General features: G+C 43.6%; 1 protein-coding gene across 4 annotated transcripts in view; it reads right to left on the reverse strand.

The window, feature by feature from the left end:
- The window catches only part of Gne (glucosamine (UDP-N-acetyl)-2-epimerase/N-acetylmannosamine kinase), a 43,590-nt gene that overhangs the window by 17,440 nt on the left and 7,311 nt on the right, over positions 1-18,839 (reverse strand). For 2 of the 4 annotated variants that reach the window (XM_090330257.1, XM_090330256.1), the window contains exons 2-5: positions 11,803-12,008; positions 8,472-8,923; positions 3,381-3,533; positions 523-735 (exon numbers count right to left, since the gene is read on the reverse strand). In XM_090330257.1, the coding sequence (XP_090186383.1) occupies positions 523-735; positions 3,381-3,533; positions 8,472-8,923; positions 11,803-12,008 (1,024 nt within the window). Of the gene's footprint in view, positions 1-522; positions 736-3,380; positions 3,534-8,471; positions 8,924-11,802; positions 12,009-16,753; positions 16,912-18,839 lie in introns of those variants that run through there. The other 2 variants (XM_090330259.1, XM_090330258.1) reach the window with 2 other exon arrangements.

Raw genomic sequence — 18,839 nt, forward strand, 5'->3', positions numbered from 1 at the left:
ACTTCCAGCTGGCAGTTTACTGGAGATGAAAGTCTCATGGAGTTTCCTTTCCCAGGCTGGCTTTGAAGCTTGAGCCTCAGATCTCAACCTACTGTGGCTAGGATTAGAGGTATGAGTCACCAGTGCTCAGTTCTACTTTAATTAACAGACCCTTGCTTAGAACTGCCATCTGTAAAGTAATTATAAAGGAACTCTAGCCCTGAAACTGACATACTAGCATTCATATACTCACGACATGTTCAACCACATCACCCCTCAAACCATTAAAGACCATAATTAACTAAGGACCATTTAGCTCTGACTGACTGCACAAAGACAATAAAAATATAACTGGAGCCCTAGACCATGCCACATTCCCCGTGAGCTACTTCCTGGCTACTTATAGACGATGACTGGTAATCATTATTTGCCTACTGTTCACAATATACAGGCCTAGCATTCATCCATGAGTACTTCGTAATAACTACTGCACAGAAAACATGGTCAGCTAAGACAAAACAACAACCACAAAGAGGGAAACACCTGTTTCTCTTCCGATCTGACGTGTTCCTAGGTTGATCACAGGGGTTCCAAAAGCGCCAACCTCTCGTACCCCACAGCTGCTGTTCCCAATCATACAACCAGCATGGGCCACTAGCTGTATAAACTGGTCAAAGGGGACGTGCTTCACCGCGCGGAAGTTGGGGTGATGCTCAATGCCCTTCTTCCGCATCACGCGCACCATCTCTTTGCTCCCTGTGGAAATGGAGAGAACCAACAAGTGAAACGGTGCGTGAGACCAAGAGATCATGTCCCTGGCAAGTACCGCACCACACTCCTCACAAAAATGCACAGCGGTTTCATCACTCATCTCTCCCAGCCCGTCTGCGGGGGGAGGGGGATGGATGTGCAGAGGCAGGGGATGAGTCCTGTGCATAACGCCACGCGTTCCAACATTTGTGAATGTCTGGCCAGTTCTCTGCTTCAACTCATTTGCAACTCAAAATAGTCGCATCTGGAGCTTTTTAAATCATCATTTAGCATAGCGAATGACTTTTATTAGGACCCCAGGAAAATGTTCTACCTTAAACAATTAAGAGGCTAAAGACAGGCCTACATTTCCCAAATGGGAATGTTGCTACACTTGACCAAGTTAGCCAGACAGCCTCCAGAAAATTCTGCTCACATTTTTGCTAATAGCTCAGCACTCCTGTTGGTGTGGATTAAACTCCAAAAAAATACAAGCCGATTTTGCTACTGTGGCTGATCATTTATTTTAAATGTATGCTTTTGAAATACTTCGACAACATGGGAGGGAGAAGCAGTATTTCCCTTCTCTGGGAGGGAAGGTACTCACCTGAGTGGGTGAAGGTGGCACAGGGACCACGGCAAGCTCACCGTGTGCTGAAGCCATCCATCTAATTAACAGAAGCTGTGCATGCCTGTGTTCCCTGGGTCAAACTTTCTCTCTGTGGCCAGGTAGGCAAATGCAGTCAAGGCCAACTCCTTAGAGCAGGACTGGCCACTGCTCCATGCTCAGTCTTGCCAGAGCAGACCAGTCCTCTATAACTACTGACTCTGTACTTGATACTCCCAAATCCAGATCTGGGTTTAGCACGAGGCTCCTCTTTGAACTGAAGCCAAAAGGACATGTACTAATCCAGTTTTCCAGAGGGTCCTCTAATGGGGAGCAGGAGGTACAACTGGGGCACCAACCCAGATACTGATAAAGTGGTGCCTTCCCAGTTAGTTCCCTCTGTGCATCTTATCAAAAACCCTAGGGAGAGCAAAAACCAGTGAGAGACAGCTTTTAAATAATGATCTTAAAAGCATAGGGTCCTAGCTGGGTGTTGATCACTCATATCTGTAATCCTAGCTACTCATGAGTCTCAGATCTGAGGATCACAGTTTAAAGCTAGCCTGGGCAGACAAATCGAAGAGACTCTTATTTCCAATTAATCAGCCAAAAGCTATAAGTAGAGGTGTAGCTGAAATGATAGAATGCCCTGAAGAAAAAAGTAAAGCAAGAGCATAAGAACTTGAGTTCAAGCCCAGTTCTGGCACATGCATACATACATGCACACAAATATAAGGCATTTTTTTCTTGCTTGCTTTTATTTCTTAGAGATAGTGTTTCATGAAGCTGTCCAGACTGGTCTCAAGTGATCTTCCTGCCTAGCCTCATGAGTAGCTGGGACTACAGTTATGCCACCCCACACATAGCTGGGCCTTTTTCTAAAGAAAAAAAAAACAACACTTAATTCCGAAGTATACACAATCAAGAAAGTATACTAGAAACAATATATCATGGAGAGATACGTAAATACACTAAATATTTATACAGAGTTTAAAGAATCAGAAAAGAATATTAAGGTTTTTGAAATACTGACCTTATCTGAACAAAATCTAAGTTGTTGCTATTGCTTTTAAGCCAACATCTTGTTTTGTTTCTCCTCGCAGAGGGACAGAGAGAGGAGGTCTTTCAGCACTGTAAAGGATCCTGCCTCTTTTACCAGAAACATTCAGCAGGGGGTAGTGTGGACTAACAACATCCAGCATTTGAACATGTCTCAGGGTAGCCCCTGCTCTGGCGCTTGCTCGTTGTTTGCCTGGGTGCTATTCCTGAGCTCTTCAGCTCAAGATTACTGTCCTACCCCTTGAACCACAGCACCACTTACCATTTTTTAGTGATTAATTGGAGATAAAAATCTCTTGGTCTTAGTGCCCATGCTAGCTTTGAACCGCCATCCTCAGATCTCAGCCTCCTGAATAGCCAGGATTACAGGGGTGAGCCACCTCACCTGGCATCCCATGAAACTCTTATCTCCAATTAACCACCAAAGAGCTGGAAGTGAAGCCATGGCTCAAGTGTTAGTGTGTGAGTCTTGAATAGAAAAAAAGTCAGGGACAGTGTCCAGGCCCTGAGCTCAAGTCCCAATACTAGCACAAATAAATAATGATAATGGTTGTTTATGCTGCAGTAAAAGCATCATTACTTTCTTAGAAACACTTCTACTTTGACATTTAAAGCTTATGTCTTGTGGCTCTTGCAACTTCTTTTTGTATGGGAACTGGCAGGAATTGAGCTGAAGAGCCCAGGGACAGGGTCCAGGTCAAGTTCAAGCCCCATGACCCACAAAAAAAAAAAAAAAAAAAAAAAAAAAAGACTAAGTGAGAGCTAAGTGGAAATTTGAGACATCTTTTTAGCATTTCTTTCTTATTAAGGTTCTACTAGACTTGACAACAATATCACAGCTCTTAGATCTGTAGTAAAATAGTTACCTTTTGCAAATGTAGAATAATGATGACACGGGCAAGACCAGAAGGCAGTCAAGAGAACAGGTAAGAGGAAAATGGAATTGAAAGGGTGATTACAGAGTTTCATTTTCAAGTTCCATTACCTGCATCAATGTTTGGAAACAGAACTAAGGTCCTCTTGTTAAACGAGATAAGCGCATCCAGTGTCAATTCAAACATTTTGATGGAATGCTTAATATCAGTCGTCACAGGGTGCTGCAGGGCGACAATGTAATCTTTACATTTGACATCATCACCTGTTTAAAGAAATCGAACAGCATGCTTCATTAGAATCGAAAAGCATGACCCTAAGGCTTTAAAAAACAAATTTCTAAGGCAGCAGGGTGCCTGTGGCTCATGCCTGCAATAGGTATACAGAAGGCTGCAATCTAAGGATCCAGATTTGAATTCATCCTGAAAACTCTTGAGACTATCTCAAGTAAGCACAACAACAACAAAAAGAAAGCCAGAATTGGAGCTATGGCTCCGTGGTAGAGCATTAGCCTTAAACAAAACAGTTAAGGGCAGTATCCAGGACCTAAGTTCAAGCCCTAGGATGGGGAGACAGACAGACACACACACACACACACACACTACTACTACTACTACTACTACTACTACTACTACTATGGTAAAGACATTTTGTCATATTCCAGCAACGTATCTAAATGAGGATCATGTTCAAGAAGAGAGCAGCAAACTTGACATTTTACAGATGAACTCCCCCAAACTACTGTACAGTGTAACAATGAATCTAAAGAAGCTGAAGCATGTTGTTGTTTAGTTATTGTTGCTGTTTTTGTTCATCATGAGGCTTGAACTCTGGGCCTTGGTGTTGTCCCTGAGCTCTTCAGCTCAAGGCTACTGTAACCTTACCCCTTGAACCACAGCCCCACTTCCCATTTTTTAGTGATTAACTGGAGATAAGAGTCTCACAGTCTTTAGTGCCTGTAGTGCCCAGGCTGGCTTTGAACCACGATCCTCAGCTCTCAGTCTCCTGGGTAGCTAGGATAACAGGTGTGAGCCACCGTGCCCAGCTTGTTGTTTTTATCAGAGTGAGTGGGGTTGGCAAATGAACGGCAAAAAGGAGTGGGTAAATATAGCCACAATATCCAGTGTACATGTGTGCAAATGGAATCAGGGAACCTGCGAGGAGGAAATGGGTGATACCAATCGCAGTGCACTGTCTGAAGCCAAGAAAAAGAAAGATGCATTGTATGTATGAACTGACAAGGTCAAGTTAAGATATTTTGTTGGATGGGAATATGACTTAGTGGTAGAATATTTGCCTAGCATACATAAAGCCCTGGGTTCGATTTCTCAGTACCACATCAACAAAACAAGCTGCAAGTGATGCTGTAGCTCAAGTGATAGAACACTAGCCTTAAGCAAAAGGAGCTCAAGGACAGTGCCCAGGCCCTGAGTTCAGGGCCTAAGACTGGCAAAAAAAAACATCTTTTTTACTAAAGATAATAAAAATAATTATTTTTAAATACCTTTAAATAGCAATGACTAGGAATTCACTGTTTATAAACTCTGAAATGTTCCAAAGCACAAAAATGCAAAGATTCTCATTTCATTTTTTTTGGGGGGGACAGGTTAAGGGAGTGGGGGTAAAGTCTTAGTATGTAGCCCAGACTGGCTTCAAATTCATGCTTCTCCTGCCTCCAGAGTGTTCAGATTACAAATGTAGTAATACAGAATTTTTACTAGGTTAGAAATTTCAGTAATATCTGAATTAAACACACTAAATTAGATACAAAAATTCTATTTTGAAAACCTGTTGACCCTATAAAATTCTTTTCTGTACTGCCATTAGCTTGAGGATAATCATTATGAAAAGCCTCATGCTTTTACTAACACGCACGCGCGCACACACACACACAAGAAAACCAGCTGGACACTGGTGGCTCATGCCTGTAATCCTACCTACTTAGGAGGCTATGATCTGAGGATTGAAGTTTAAAGCCAGCAGACTGGCAATGAAAGTCCATCACTCTTATCTCCAATTAAGCCCACTAGAAAACTGGAAGTGGCACTGTGGCTCAAGTGGTAGAGCACTAACCTTGAGCCGAAGAGCTCAGGGACAGCACCCAGGTCCACAAAACCCCAAAATTGACAAAAGAAAAGAAAAGAAAAGAAAAAAAACCTATCTATCCCATCTGAGCTTCTAAACTGGGATAAAGCGGAAATATAATTGTTAACTTTTGATTAGTACCAAGAAAAAGATCTAAAGGCCTCAAAGAGCCTATTGGAGGACTAGAGTGCAGCTCCATGATAGTGCACTTGCCTAGGGTGCAGGAGGTCTTGGGTTCAATGTCAGCACTAAAAAACAAACAAACAGACAAAGCCTATCAGAACCCTGATAAAACGAGTTCCAAAAATAGCCTGTTCACGTAACATTTATATAGAATTAACAGCAGCAAAGAAGGGGAGGGATAATTTTTAAACTATGGAAAACACAAGTCAGTGAACAAGAGCTGTCTCCCGGCACAACAATAAATTTGTTCATAGCTCGTGCCTGCTTCTCCACCAGTAACTCCCAGTAAAACAGTGTTGGGTAAGTCACTTATAGCATGTAGGTGATACACAGAACATTCATTTATAATGATCCTAATAAATATAATGGCAAGATAAATACATATTAAATTTTTAACAATAAAAGACCTGGGCTGGGAGTGTGGCCTAGTGGTAGAGTGCTTCTCTAGCATGCATGAAGCCCTGGGTTTGATTCCTCGGTACCACATACACAGAAAAAGTCAGAAGTGGCACTGTGGCTCAAGAGCACTAGCCTTGAGCAAAAGTGTCCAAGGATGGTGCTCAGGCCCTGATTTCAAGCCCCAGTACTGGCAAATACGATGTAAACTTAAGCCATATAATTAATCATTGTTGTTCTTAAGGCACTATGTTATCTCTCATCACTTCTACTGTCCCTTGGTTATCTCATATTATTACACTGTCTCACTTTGTTACCTGATATATCGGATATAATTGTATTTGGTTATCTGAAATTGGATAGGGAACGGGGGGGGGGGGGGGGGAGACAAGATGAGGGGTGGGGGAGGGGGGAGGGAAATGGGGACCACGACATGTGAAAGGGTATCAATGTGTGGTAATTAAGGCACCATTTATCTGGCAAATACCATGTAACCCTTCTATTAATTACAATAAAAATATATTTAAAGAAAAAGACATCCCATAGTAAATATAGAACTTACAACACAAAACAAAACAATGGCACCTTCATAGAAAGGGTTTCACCACAAGGCAAAGGCTGCTGCATCACAGAGCAAAGGTAGAGTAACAGGGTCAGAAGATGTAGGTTGGGGCTGGGAGTTTGGCCTAGTGCTAGAGTGCTTGCTTAGTATGCATGAAGACCCGGGTTCAATTCCTTGGTACTACATACATAGAAAAAAGCCAGAAGTGGTGCTGAGGCTCAAATGGTAGAGCTCTGGCCTTGAGAAAGTGTCCAAGGACAGTGCTCAGGCCCTGAGCTCAAGCCCAGGACTGGCAAAAAAAAAAAAAAAAAAAAGATGTAGGTTCAAACAGATGCTGGCTTTGCACAAAGAATGAGAAGGTCCCTAATAGGAATTTATGCCAAGTACACTCTTGATGTATTCTTATATGAAAAAGTTACGTTCTATCCATTACCGAATACAACCCTGCTTACTTAGAATCGTGTGAAGGAACTCAGGGAGAGTCACATGGTAGAGCAGCCTCTGACTAGGAAGCACAAGGACCTGAGTCAAACCTCAGTGTCGGGTGGGCAGGGAGGGGGATATGTAAAGGAGAGAGAGATGAAAACACAGAAGTTTGTTCCACCAGGATCATCTCACAGGTTTCTTCATCACTACAGTATGTCTAATGATAAGACTTCTAATGGGATGCAGATTAAAAGTAGATCCTTCTTTCTGTTGTTGTTGTGAAAAGAGACTCAAACTTGGTACCCGATGCCTTTGATCGCTGGCTAGTGGTCTACCAACTGAACCATGCCTCCAACCCCATATCCAACTTCTTTGATTACTCAATTATCAAATCGATTTTCCATTCATTGATTTCATGCAAGAGATCTACTTTTCAGACAAGGAAGGTTCTAGAGAGATGATTTCTTATTTTCTACTACATATTACTCTCGATTAACTAATTGATATTGTTTGTAAAAGTCTTTTTTTGCCTCTTATTAGCAAAAGTTAATTTCCATGAAACTCAGTGACTATCACTGAAAATTTTAGACTTTAAGGCTCTTTTTGAATAGATAATAAAATCCAATGCTACCACTCTGACTTATACTTTTGTGTACATATGTGCCACTATTAGGAATTGAACTCTAGGCCTCAAACTTTTGCTCAGCTTTTTCACTTAAATAACAACAATCAAAACTTTTCCTATTGCCAGGCACCAGTGGCTCATGCTTATAATCCTATCTACTCAAAAGGCTAAGAACCCAGAATCATGGCTTGAAGCAGTCCAGGCAGGAAAACCTGAGAGACTCTTATCTCCAATTAACTGGGGGAAAAAAGGCCAAAAGTAAATTCATGGCTTAAGCGGCAGTGTGTCAACTTTGAGCAGAAAAGCTAAGGGACATCACTAGCATCCAGGCCGGAGTTCAAGGCCCAGTATTAGCTCAAAAAGTAAAATAGGGTGGGGGAGGGGGGGAGGGAAATGGGGACCATGACATGTGAAAGGGTATCAATGTGTGGGAATTAATGCACCATTTATCTGGCAAATATCATGTAACCCTTCTATTAATTACAATAAAAAATATATGACAAAAAAAAGTAAAATAAAAGGGCTGGGAGTTTGCCCTAGTGGTAGAGTACTTGCCTAGCATGTCCAAAGACCAGAGTTTGAGTCCTCAGTACCACATACTTAGAAAAGCTGGAAGTGGTGCTGTGGCTCAAATAGTAGAGCACTAGCCTTGAGGAAAGCCTAAGGACAGTGCTCAGGCTCTGAGTTCAGTCCCCAGGACTGGCAAACAAACAAATGAAAATAGAATAAACAAAATAAGCCTATTTTACAGAAAAGGTGGACCTCAGAGGTAAAGTCATATAACAAGATGGACACTATGATGTAAAACCTTAGCCTTCTGTTTGCTAATGGAATACTATATATAAGAGTTCCCAAAAGGCTTGAAATATACTCAACACTTTCTGACAACAACAGCCTTTAGGCTCAATAAAATGTGATACATGTACCTAACCACATCCGAATGATGCTCATATAGTCTTTGTTCTTGGCTGAGAGGAGCTTGTCATAGGACGGGCAGCCAGCCAAAAGGATTCGGTCATGGTCCTCACACATGGATATCAGGTGTTGTTCTGCACTTCGGGTGCAACACACATGATAATGAGCCAGTTTTGTTATGGCATGTCTGATGGAGTCATCGATAGTTCCACTGACTTCCCCTCCTTCAATGTGAAGGATCCTGATGTTCATCAAGGCAGCAGACGTAGCCAGAGCCAGGGCATCAAACCTGTCTCCGTGAACAATCATGATGTCGGGCTTTAGGCGATTAAGGACATCTGGAAGCTTTACTAGGGCCAAGCCTACTGATTCCACCATGGCTGCTTCATCTTCCCCCCTAACGATCGTGTGTAGCCTCGTGTTAATGTCAAAGTCATCTTGTTCAATCATTCGATACGTGTTTCTAAAGTTGGAAAGAAAAAAGGATGGGAGAGTAGGTTAACATATAAGAAAAGCAATCAAATGCTATCCATGAAGGGAGGACACATGTTTTCTTTTTTTTAATTTTGTTTGTCATGGGGCTTGAACTCTGAGCCTGGATATTGTCCCTGAGCTCTTCAGCTCAAGGCTACCACTCTACCCCTTAAGCTACAGCGCCACTTCCAGTTTTCTAGTGATTAATTGGAGATAAGAATCTCATGGACTTGGAGGCTGGGAGTTTGGCCTAGTGGTAGAGTGCTTGCCTAACACGCACGAAGACCCCGGTTCGATTCCTCATTACCACATACATAGAAAAAAGCCGGAAGTGGTGCTGAGGCTCAAGTGGTAGAGCTCTAGCCTTGAGAAAGTCCAAGAACAGTGCTCAGGACCTGAGCTCAAGCCCAGGAATGGCCAAAAAAAAAAAAGTCTCATGGACTTTAGTTCCCAGCTGGCTTGAACTGCAATTCTCAGAGTAGCTAGGATTACAGGAGTGAGCTACCATGCTTGGCTAAGAGAAACATGTTTTGTTTTGTTTTTTTTTTTCCCCCAGTCCTGGGCTTGAGCTCAGAGCCTGAGCACTGTCCTTGGACTTTCTCAAGGCTAGAGCTCTACCACTTGAGCCTCAGCACCACTTCTGGCTTTTTTCTATGTATGTGGTACTGAGGAATCGAACCCGGGTCTTCATGCATGGTAGGCAAGCACTTTAACCACTTGGCCAAACTCCCGGCCCCAGAAACATGTTTAAAATGAATTAAAACAAAGTAAATAAGTTGAAAACTAAATTTACAACATAAATAGCAAAGAATGCCAGATTGACCTAAGACTTGATTGCCCCTTAGAAGGCACAGTGAAGTGTACCTGTTAGCCCATCGCTTGGGGGCTGAGGCAGGAGAACCTCCAAATTGCAGAATAGGTGAAGCTGCATAGTAAGTTCAAGGCTAGCCTGGCCTACACAGTAAAACCCGTCACCCTCTCCCCCTAAAAAGCAGGGTGAGGTAGCTTATGCCTATAATTCTAGCTACTGAGGAGGCTGAGATTAAAGAATCACTGTTCAAAGCCAGCCTCAGTAGGAAAGCCTGCAAGACTCTTATCTCCAATTAACCACCCAAAGAAGCCAAAAGGGGAGCTGTGGTTCAAGTGGCAGAGCGCTATCCTTGAGCATAAAAGCTAAAGGATAGTGCCTAAGCCTTGAGTTCAAGTCCCAGGATCAGTACCAAAAAAGTTTTTAAAATAAATTTTAAAATATTGCATGAAGCTATGAGTCTTGTATATTACTATACTATACATTTTTAAATGATGGAAATTAAGCTTCCACTTTGACTTTTTGCTAAAGTCTCACAGACTTTTCTTCCTGAGTAACTAAGATAACAGGTATTTGCCATCAGCACTTGGCTTCCATTTTAATTTTTTTCCCTCTGATCCTGGGCTTGCACTCAGGACATGGACACTGTTCCTGAGCTTTTATGCTCAAGAATTGTGTTCTACCACTTGAGTTACAGCTCCACTATTCAGGTGGTAAACTGTAGTTAAGAATAACACAGTCTTTCCGGCCTGAAGTAGCTTTGAGCACTGTCCTTGGATTTTCTCAAAGCTAGAGCCTACTACTTGAGCCACAGCACCACTTCCAGCTTTTCTATGTATGTGGTACCAAGGAATTGAACCAGGGTCTTCGTGCATGCTAAGCAAGCATTCTACCACTAGGTCAAACTCCCAGTCCCATCTTTAAACATTTTCTTAGTGCAAATTGATGTATTAACTTTTAGAGTCAGGCTTTTGTTTGTTTGATTTTGCTTTAAAAATTTAAAAAGCCTGGTTTTAATCTGAAGAAGCTCTATTTTACTTCTATACCTCTTCTTTTTTATGTAATCATGTATTTTCAGTTGTCTTTGGAGACTACATGAACATTTTCATGCCAGAAGAGTACACTAAGTACTCTAGAGCAAAATGAATGTTTATTTTTGATTTCTACATTTTAAACCTTAAAAGATTGTCCTTCACTTTGCAAATATATCCTGTGATCAACATAAATCCAATGTCACCAAAATAAATGCCAATGGTCATGATAATGTAATATTCTATTTTATTTGACAGTTCAATTAGATGTTTTAAATTATGTCCCATATATACTATTTTGTAAGCTTCTGACCAGTTTTGAAAAATTGCCCTTAGAACTTATTAAAATAGTCTTGAGGTAGATGGTCACTCAGTGGTAGATCATACGCTTGGCACGCATGAAGCTCTGGGTTCAAATCCTAGTACCAAAACCAACCAAACAACAACAAAAAAGCCTCACAAAACAGATGACACGAAATCCCATCATTATATTCATACAACCTGCATCTGGAAGCAGCATTTCTCCTGAAGTAATAACAAACAGTAATGATATTCACAGCCATCACTTATCTGGTCTCTACTGAGCAGCATTTCTGTGACAGGTGCTTTATGTCATTATCTCTCTTCCTTACAATAACTTATGATACAGGTGTTCACTGATTGTTTTTGTTTTGTTTCCTTTTTCTGTCGGCCGTGGGGCTTGGACTCTGGGCCTGGGCGCTGTCCCTGAGCGTTCAAGGCTACCATCCTGCCCCTGCAGCCACAGTGCCACTTCCAGTTTTCAAGTGGTTAACTGGAGATAAGAGTCTCATGGTTTTCAGTGCCTGGGCTGGCTAACTGAGATCCTCAGATCTCAGCCTCCTGAGCAGCTAGGATTACAGGTGTGCTCACTGTTTTATAACTAAAGAATCAGGCTAAAGAAATGTAAAGCGACTTCTCCACGTAAATGTTTAGTGGTAGAACCGGGTTTTGAAGCTAAGTTGTCTGGCTACAAAAGCTTTGGGGAGTAAGAAAGCACACTCATCTTACCCGTAGTCATCTATCAGGTGCGAGCCAAGGACCACCACATCAAGTTCAAAGAACTCAGGCTCCGTCTTGATGCCAAACATGATGGGGGCAAGCTTGGAGTAGTCAGCGCGGTTACAAGTAGCAACACACACCCGGAGCTTCCGGTTGTTTCCTTTCTTCTCCATGACTTGTTTCTTTTGGGCTGAAAGTTTCTTAAAATAAAGCTCCTGGGGTTGCAAAAATAACAATAATGATCTAGAATCAGAATAACTCCTAGACAGCAAAATAAGAGTACACTGTGGTTGTTAAGTCCTGCCATTTAGTAACGTACTGCTCATTTGATGTGTCCAGCCCTGCACCTGTGTGACACTTTCACTGGTATGTGCAGTTATGAGAACTATTCCAGGTCACTGTGTTGAGCTGGCCTTGCTGAACTGTTAAACTCAGCTTTCCTTTCCATTTGTAGAGGAGAAACACAGAATTTTAAATATGTACTTTTTTATTTTGCCAGTCCTGTGCTTGAGCTCTGGGCATGAGCACTGTCCTTGGGCTTTTTCAGGGCTACAGCTCTACCACTTGAGGCACAGCACCATTTCTGGCTTTTTTTGCTATATATGTGGTACGTAGGAATAGAACCGGGTCTTCGTGCATGGGAGGCAAGCACTCTACCACTAGGTTAAACTCCTGGCCCTAAATATGTACTTTTATATGGGCTTGATCATAGAAATGAATGAAGCATTTTCTAAATTTAAAAAAAAGAAAAAAAATCTAGTAGACTGTAAGATGGTAACTCTATGCTTCACATTCAGGACAATGAAACACAGTTGAGTGATAGAAATCAACTCCTATTTAAAGGTTAACAAACATAGCTCTTTCCCCATTCCCCTTTCTTTTTTTCTTTCCTTGAGACAAGGTCCATTCAGTAGCCCAGGCTACCCTGAAATGCACCATGAGGCCCATGCTGGCCTTAAACTAGCAATCTTCCTTCTTCCATCTCCCAAGTGCTGGGATTATAGACCTAAACCACCACACCCAGCTCAAATGTCACTCTTTGTAAGTTAAAAATTACTTAATATATCTCAAAATTGAGTCCAACATATTAAACTGTTATAAAACTATGGTCATAACCCACTGATCTAGTTAAATTCTCTTATTTGAGGGAAAGAAAAACACAGATCTGGAAAGGAGGAATTATTTCCCAAGTTCAAGATCACCTAAGAAACACAGTCTGTTCGCCTTCATAGTGCATTCCCTTAAATATGAGGCATTGTGTGCAGTGGTGGGAAGAGAAAGACAGTAGGGTAAAAGCTCTCCTTTTTTTTTTTTTTGCCAGTCCTGGACTTGATCTCAGGGCCTGAGCACTATCCTTGGACTTTCTCAAGGCTAGAGCTCTACCACTTGAGCCTCAGCACCACCTCCAGCTTTTTTTTTCTATGTATGTGGTACCCGGGTCTTTGTGCACCACTAGGCCAAACTCCCGGCCCTTCTCCCTTTAATATCTCATATTCAGTTATGTATCTGTGCCCCTAAAACAAGTCCTGAAGCCTGCCACAGAAAGAGAAAGAGGAAAAAGAGAAGAGAGGGAAGGAGAGAAGAGACAGAGATAGAAATTGGTTTAACAGACCATTTTAAACTTCTCTACAGGTCAGATATGGTGGTATATATCTGTAATTCTAGCACTTTAGAGACTAAAGAATGGTGAATTTAGGACCAGCTACATGGCCAGGTACTGCAGAGGAGGCAAGGGCACAGAAAGAGAAAGAAGAGAGGGAGGGAGGGGGATTTGTTTTATTTAACCCCAGGGGCTCTGATCACAATGCTCTGGTTCTAGGAAGCACATTAATATTTAGAATGTATAACTAGGTTCCTGAGAACTTGGATAAGGATATGGGCATAAAGGATGTTGCCCATTGAAAGTTTTTGGAAATTCCACTGGTAGCTCTCTGTTGTTCATAGCTTATCTCCTCGTCTTTTTAAGAGTGGAATCCTGTGACCAGACAAACTGCCCCATCATTAGGACCATTTTGAATTTACAATCCCAGCAAAATCAAATTTAATAAATAGGAAGCACTTATAATAATAATCATTCCACTGGGTCATATTCAGAAAAGCAAAGAATACCAAAGAGACAAAAGTATTCTTCCAAAACATGCCTTCAATGTTTTTCTACATAATTCCAAATTACTGATCTGAGCTAGTACAGCAGCTCACGTCTGAAGTCCTAGCTACTCAGAAAGCTAAGATCTAGGATCATGATATGAAACCAGCCAGAGCAGAAAAGTCTTTAAGACTCTTATCTCCAATTAACCAGCAACAGGTGGAAGTGGTAGAGTGCTATCCTTGAACACAAAAGCTCAGGGACAATGCCCAGGCCCTGACTTCGAGTCCAGGACCAGCACCAAAAAACCCACACATGCACAAAAGAAACAACAGACACACACCATTTATCTGGACCTAACCTAGCCTTTTTTTATTTTTGTAAAAAATAAAACAACAACAACAACAAAAAAAAGGGGCCCAGAGTGTGGTCTAGTGGTAGAGTGTTTGCCTAGCATGCATAAAGCCCTGAGTTGGATTCCTTAGTACCACATACACAGAAAAAGCCAGAAATGTGCTGTGGCTTAAGTGGTAGAATGCTATCCTTGAGAAAGCCCAAGGACAGTCCCCAGACCCTGAGTTCTAGCACCAGGACTAGAAAAACAAACAAACAAACAACAAAACAAGACAACGACAACTAAAACTGTTTTGCCTGTCTACAATTTATTTCACTCTGTGCTGAAGTACTGCAAGTCAAAATGCTTACAGTTCAAGTTGGGGATTGAATCTGGGCTGAATCAATTGATGATATTTAACTTGCTGTACAAAGCAAAGCAAATGGTTCAGATCTGGTCAGTTTCTATTTACTTTATAAAGAACACTGAACTTTCCACTTGGCAGTGCCTAGTGTTACCAGAGTATGGAACTGTTATTCTATCTAAACTGAGAGAGGCAGCTGCAGAAATAATCTATGGAAAAAAAATATGTCATTTTTAACACCAAAGCTTCTTTAAGAAGTTAAAACTGAAAAACAATAGCAAAATACCTTTAGAAAGGAAGTGTTTAAAAATAATTTGAATCTAACTTATTTCACTTTATTTTTGGTAGTACTGATGTTTGAACTTAGAGCCTCGTGATTGCAAAGGAGATGTTTCCACCTGAGCCATGCCCTGCAGCCAATTTTTTTTTACTTTAGTTGTTTTTTTAGGTAGAGCCTTATATTTTTACCTGGGAATGGCCTCAGACCATAATCTTCTTACCTAACGCCTTCCTCATTGCTGAGATGACAAGTATGAGCCACTGTGCTTATCCTATTGAGATGGGATCTTACCAACTTTTCTCCTGCCTAGCCATGAACCTTGATTATAGCTTTCTAATCATAGCCTGGATTGCAGGCCATGAGTCAGCTAAGCATTAAGTTTTCAAAAATTATACCATAAATTAAGATCAGAAAAAAAATGACAGCATGTTAATATATATTCATTTTTGGTGGTTAGTAGAAGTTTTGTGCCAGCTGTCCTTTTCAGGATAAATGTTTCATTATTGAAAACAAGAAATCAAGAGCTGGACAAAGAGTCTCATGCTTATAACCACAGCAACTAGAGAAGCAGCGATTGGATGGAGGATTGCGGTTGGAGACTAGATTTTTTTTTTTTAAGTTACTGAGGGAGCCCTCACCCTCCCCCTCAACCGGATATGAGAGCCAGGGGTGTCACTCCTGCTATAAAGGAGCTTCAAGATCCCAGGCTTATTCCAGGCAATAACATACCACCTAAGAATAACAAAAACAAAGAAGGCTGGAGATGCTGCTCAAATGTCAGAGCATCTGCCTAGCAAGCGGAAGGCCCTCAGCTCAACTCCCAAAACCATCAAATCTTTTTTGTCAGTCATGGGGCTTGAACTTAGGGCCTGGGCATGGTCCCTGGGCTCTTTTGCTGAAGGCTAGCACTCTACCACTCTGAGCCAAGCACCACTTCTGGTTTTCTGGTGGTTCATTGGAGATAAGAGTCTCATGGACTTTCCTGCCCATACTGGCTTTGAATTGTGATACTCAGATCTCGGCCTCCTGAGTAGCTAGGATGACAGGTATAAGTCACCAGCACCCAGCCAAATAAATGAGCACAAGTGAACAGAATGTGGTTGTTGTGCTCTTCCATCAACTAACAGGCCAAACAGGAGCACTGAGACACCGAGAAAAATAACTTTCCTTGTTCCATCACAACTGACTAATTGACAGAACCAAAATTCAAGCCCAGTTGCTTAAGTTCTCAGGACACTGCCCCCCACCCAGTTTGCTTTGTGTCTGTTTTTCTAAAGGCACACGTGCATACAAATCTTCCTTGAGGAGAACATGATACCTCACCCTTCCAAGCAGAGGGGACGAGACAATCAAGCAGTAAGAAGAGGGGGGACTGCATCAGGTGTTCTGTATCTCAGAACTTTGCTTTTCCCCTAAGCTGAACTGCAGTTTGGCCTCTCCTCCCGCACCTCCTACCAGTCAAAGCACATTTCCTTGTGCGCCAGCAATTTTACAAGTGTGCCCGGGCCAATAAACGCCCATCACCCTTGCCAGGAAGCTGAGACTCAAGGTAGACTGGAGGTTGGGCGGGGCCTTCCGGACCACCTTTCTTGCCCCCGGGCCGCGGCCAGCCTCGCAGCCGTCCACCCTCTCCCGCCCGCCCGGGGAACCGGACCCTCGCTGTCAGTCCTCCCCGCGGGACAACGCGGCTGGCGGGGATGGAGTCGAGCTAGGCCTCTCTCCGCATGCCACGTCTCCATTCACCCCGAGTCCACACGGGGCGAAGCCGGGGCCCGGTGCCCGCCTGCGCACCCGGCGCGCAGCCGGGGGCAAGCTGGGAGACCGCGGCCGCAGGCGGAGGCCGCGCCGGGGTCTGGCAGGATGCTCGCCTGGGACCCCGGCTGCCCCGACACGCACGTCTCTCACCAGATGTGGAACAGAGGGTTCTTCCTGCGCCGCTGCCGCCGGGCTCCAATGGGCAGGAACCCAGCCTGGCAACCGAAAGCCAGCAGGGGTGGGGTGGGGGCGCAGACCCGCCCCTGCGCCTTCCGCCACACCCGCAGGCCGCTCGACTACTCGTCGCTCGACCCCCGCACCCCGCCCCCCAGCCCTGGGCTCCCCACAGGCCCCGCCCCCCGGCTCCGAATCTTCCAACGCCCTCTGACGACAGCCGCGAGGCGCTCTGTGATTGGTCTGTTTTCCGAGCCCCGCCCCCTCCCCGGGGGCTTTTTAAAAGGAAGCCGCCCGCCGTCGGAGCGTGGCGGCGCTGGCTCGGCGTGGACCCGGCCCGAGCCCAGGGCTCAGCAGCTCCCAGTCAGCCACGCGTGCTCGGAAGCCTGGGTCATCCTACGATGTGGCTGTTACGTTCTTGTACCAAGGCACTTTGCATTGCCTCATTCATTTCATACTCCAGCTGCGTCCCTGAGCTGTCCCTGGAATGAAGCCTTGCCGCTTCCTTTGCCACGTCGGTCCCCCGGGTCAGCGGTTGAGAAGGCATCATGGATCTGATGACCATTACAGTCGACTCAGCGCCCGCCTGCACTGCAGGCAACCCAAGCTTGCTCCAGTGTCCAGAGACCTGGAGTTACCAATGAAGAATTTTCATATTTCCCTTTAAAATTTCCTAGGTTACCACTAGTGAGGAACTGTGTGGATGACACCCAAGGCTAAGAATTTAATAGGCATTAAGAAATGACGGGAGCTGGCCACCAGGGGCTCACACCTGTAATCCTATTCAGGAGCCTGAGATCTGAGGATGGCAGTTCAGAGCCCGCTGGGACAGTAAAGTGTGTAGGACTCTTCAGTTAACCCTCAGAAGACTGAGAGGGGCACTGTGGCTACACGTGGTAGAGTGCTTGAGCAAAAAAAAGTTCAGGAACAGTGTTCCTGAGTGGACCACTGGAATGCAATGGCCCTGAAAAAATGGTGATTGGATGTGGTGGTGCACAGCTGCAAAGCACCCTGCTCCTCTGCCCCCTCCCTCCACACACCTGGAAAAAATAATTATCAGTAAAACTACACAGCTCATTGAGAGTTCTTGCTATAAAACTAATTTCAAGGTCTCATAAACATGGTGATATCAGTGTTTGAAACAAGGCCTGGACTCATTCCAGGCTTGTGTGCATGCATGTTTTGAAGGAGTAGTAATTAGGTTTTAAATGCAAGGCCTCATGTTTTCTAGGCAGGTGCACTATCACTTGAGCACCACTCTCAGTCCTCTTTTACTTTTTGTTTTGTTTTGTTTTTTGTTGGTTGTGGGGCTTGAACTCTGGGCCTGGATGCTGTCTCTGAGCTCTTCAGCTCAAGGCTACCACCCAACCCCTTGAGCCACAGCATCACTTCTGGTTTTCTAGTGGTTAATTGGCGATGAGTCTCACAGACTTTAGTGCCCAGGCTGGCTTTGAACCGAGATCCTCAGATCTCACCCTCTTGAGTAGTTAGGATTACAGTTGTGAGCCACCGCACCTAGCACTTTGGTTATTTTTTAAAGTAGTGTTTCAGGCTTTTTGATCTGTTCCAAGACCATAATCCTACATAGGGGTCTTCTAAATAGCTGCAAATATGAAAATGTACCACCATTCCCAGCATGTTGAGTGAGATGGGGATCTTACCCTTTTACCCTGGTTGGCCTTGAACCATGAGCTCCTGCTTTTGGGCAGTAGCTAGGATTACAGAAGCTACTCATCGTATCTGACCCTCACTCTAGAAATTTTTTTTTCTTGGTCAATCCTGGGGTTTTAATTCAGGGCCTGGACTCTGTCCTGGGGCTTTCTCAAGGCTAGTCCTCTACCACTTGAGCCACAGCACTACTTCCAGCCTCTTCTTCCTCCTCCTCATCCTCCTCTTCTTTTTCGTCTTCTTTTTCTTTTTTTTTTCTTTTCTGTGTATGTGGTACCAAGGAATCAAACTCAGGGCTTCATGCATGCTAGGCAAGCACTCTACCACTAGGCCAAACTCCTGGCCCACTCCAGGATTTTTAAAATAATGAGAGTAGTTCATTTTC

This window comes from Megascapheus bottae, chromosome 3 (genome assembly GCF_031878675.1).
Source record: "Megascapheus bottae isolate mThoBot1 chromosome 3, mThoBot2.hap1, whole genome shotgun sequence".
NCBI classification, from domain to species: Eukaryota; Metazoa; Chordata; class Mammalia; order Rodentia; family Geomyidae; genus Megascapheus; species Megascapheus bottae.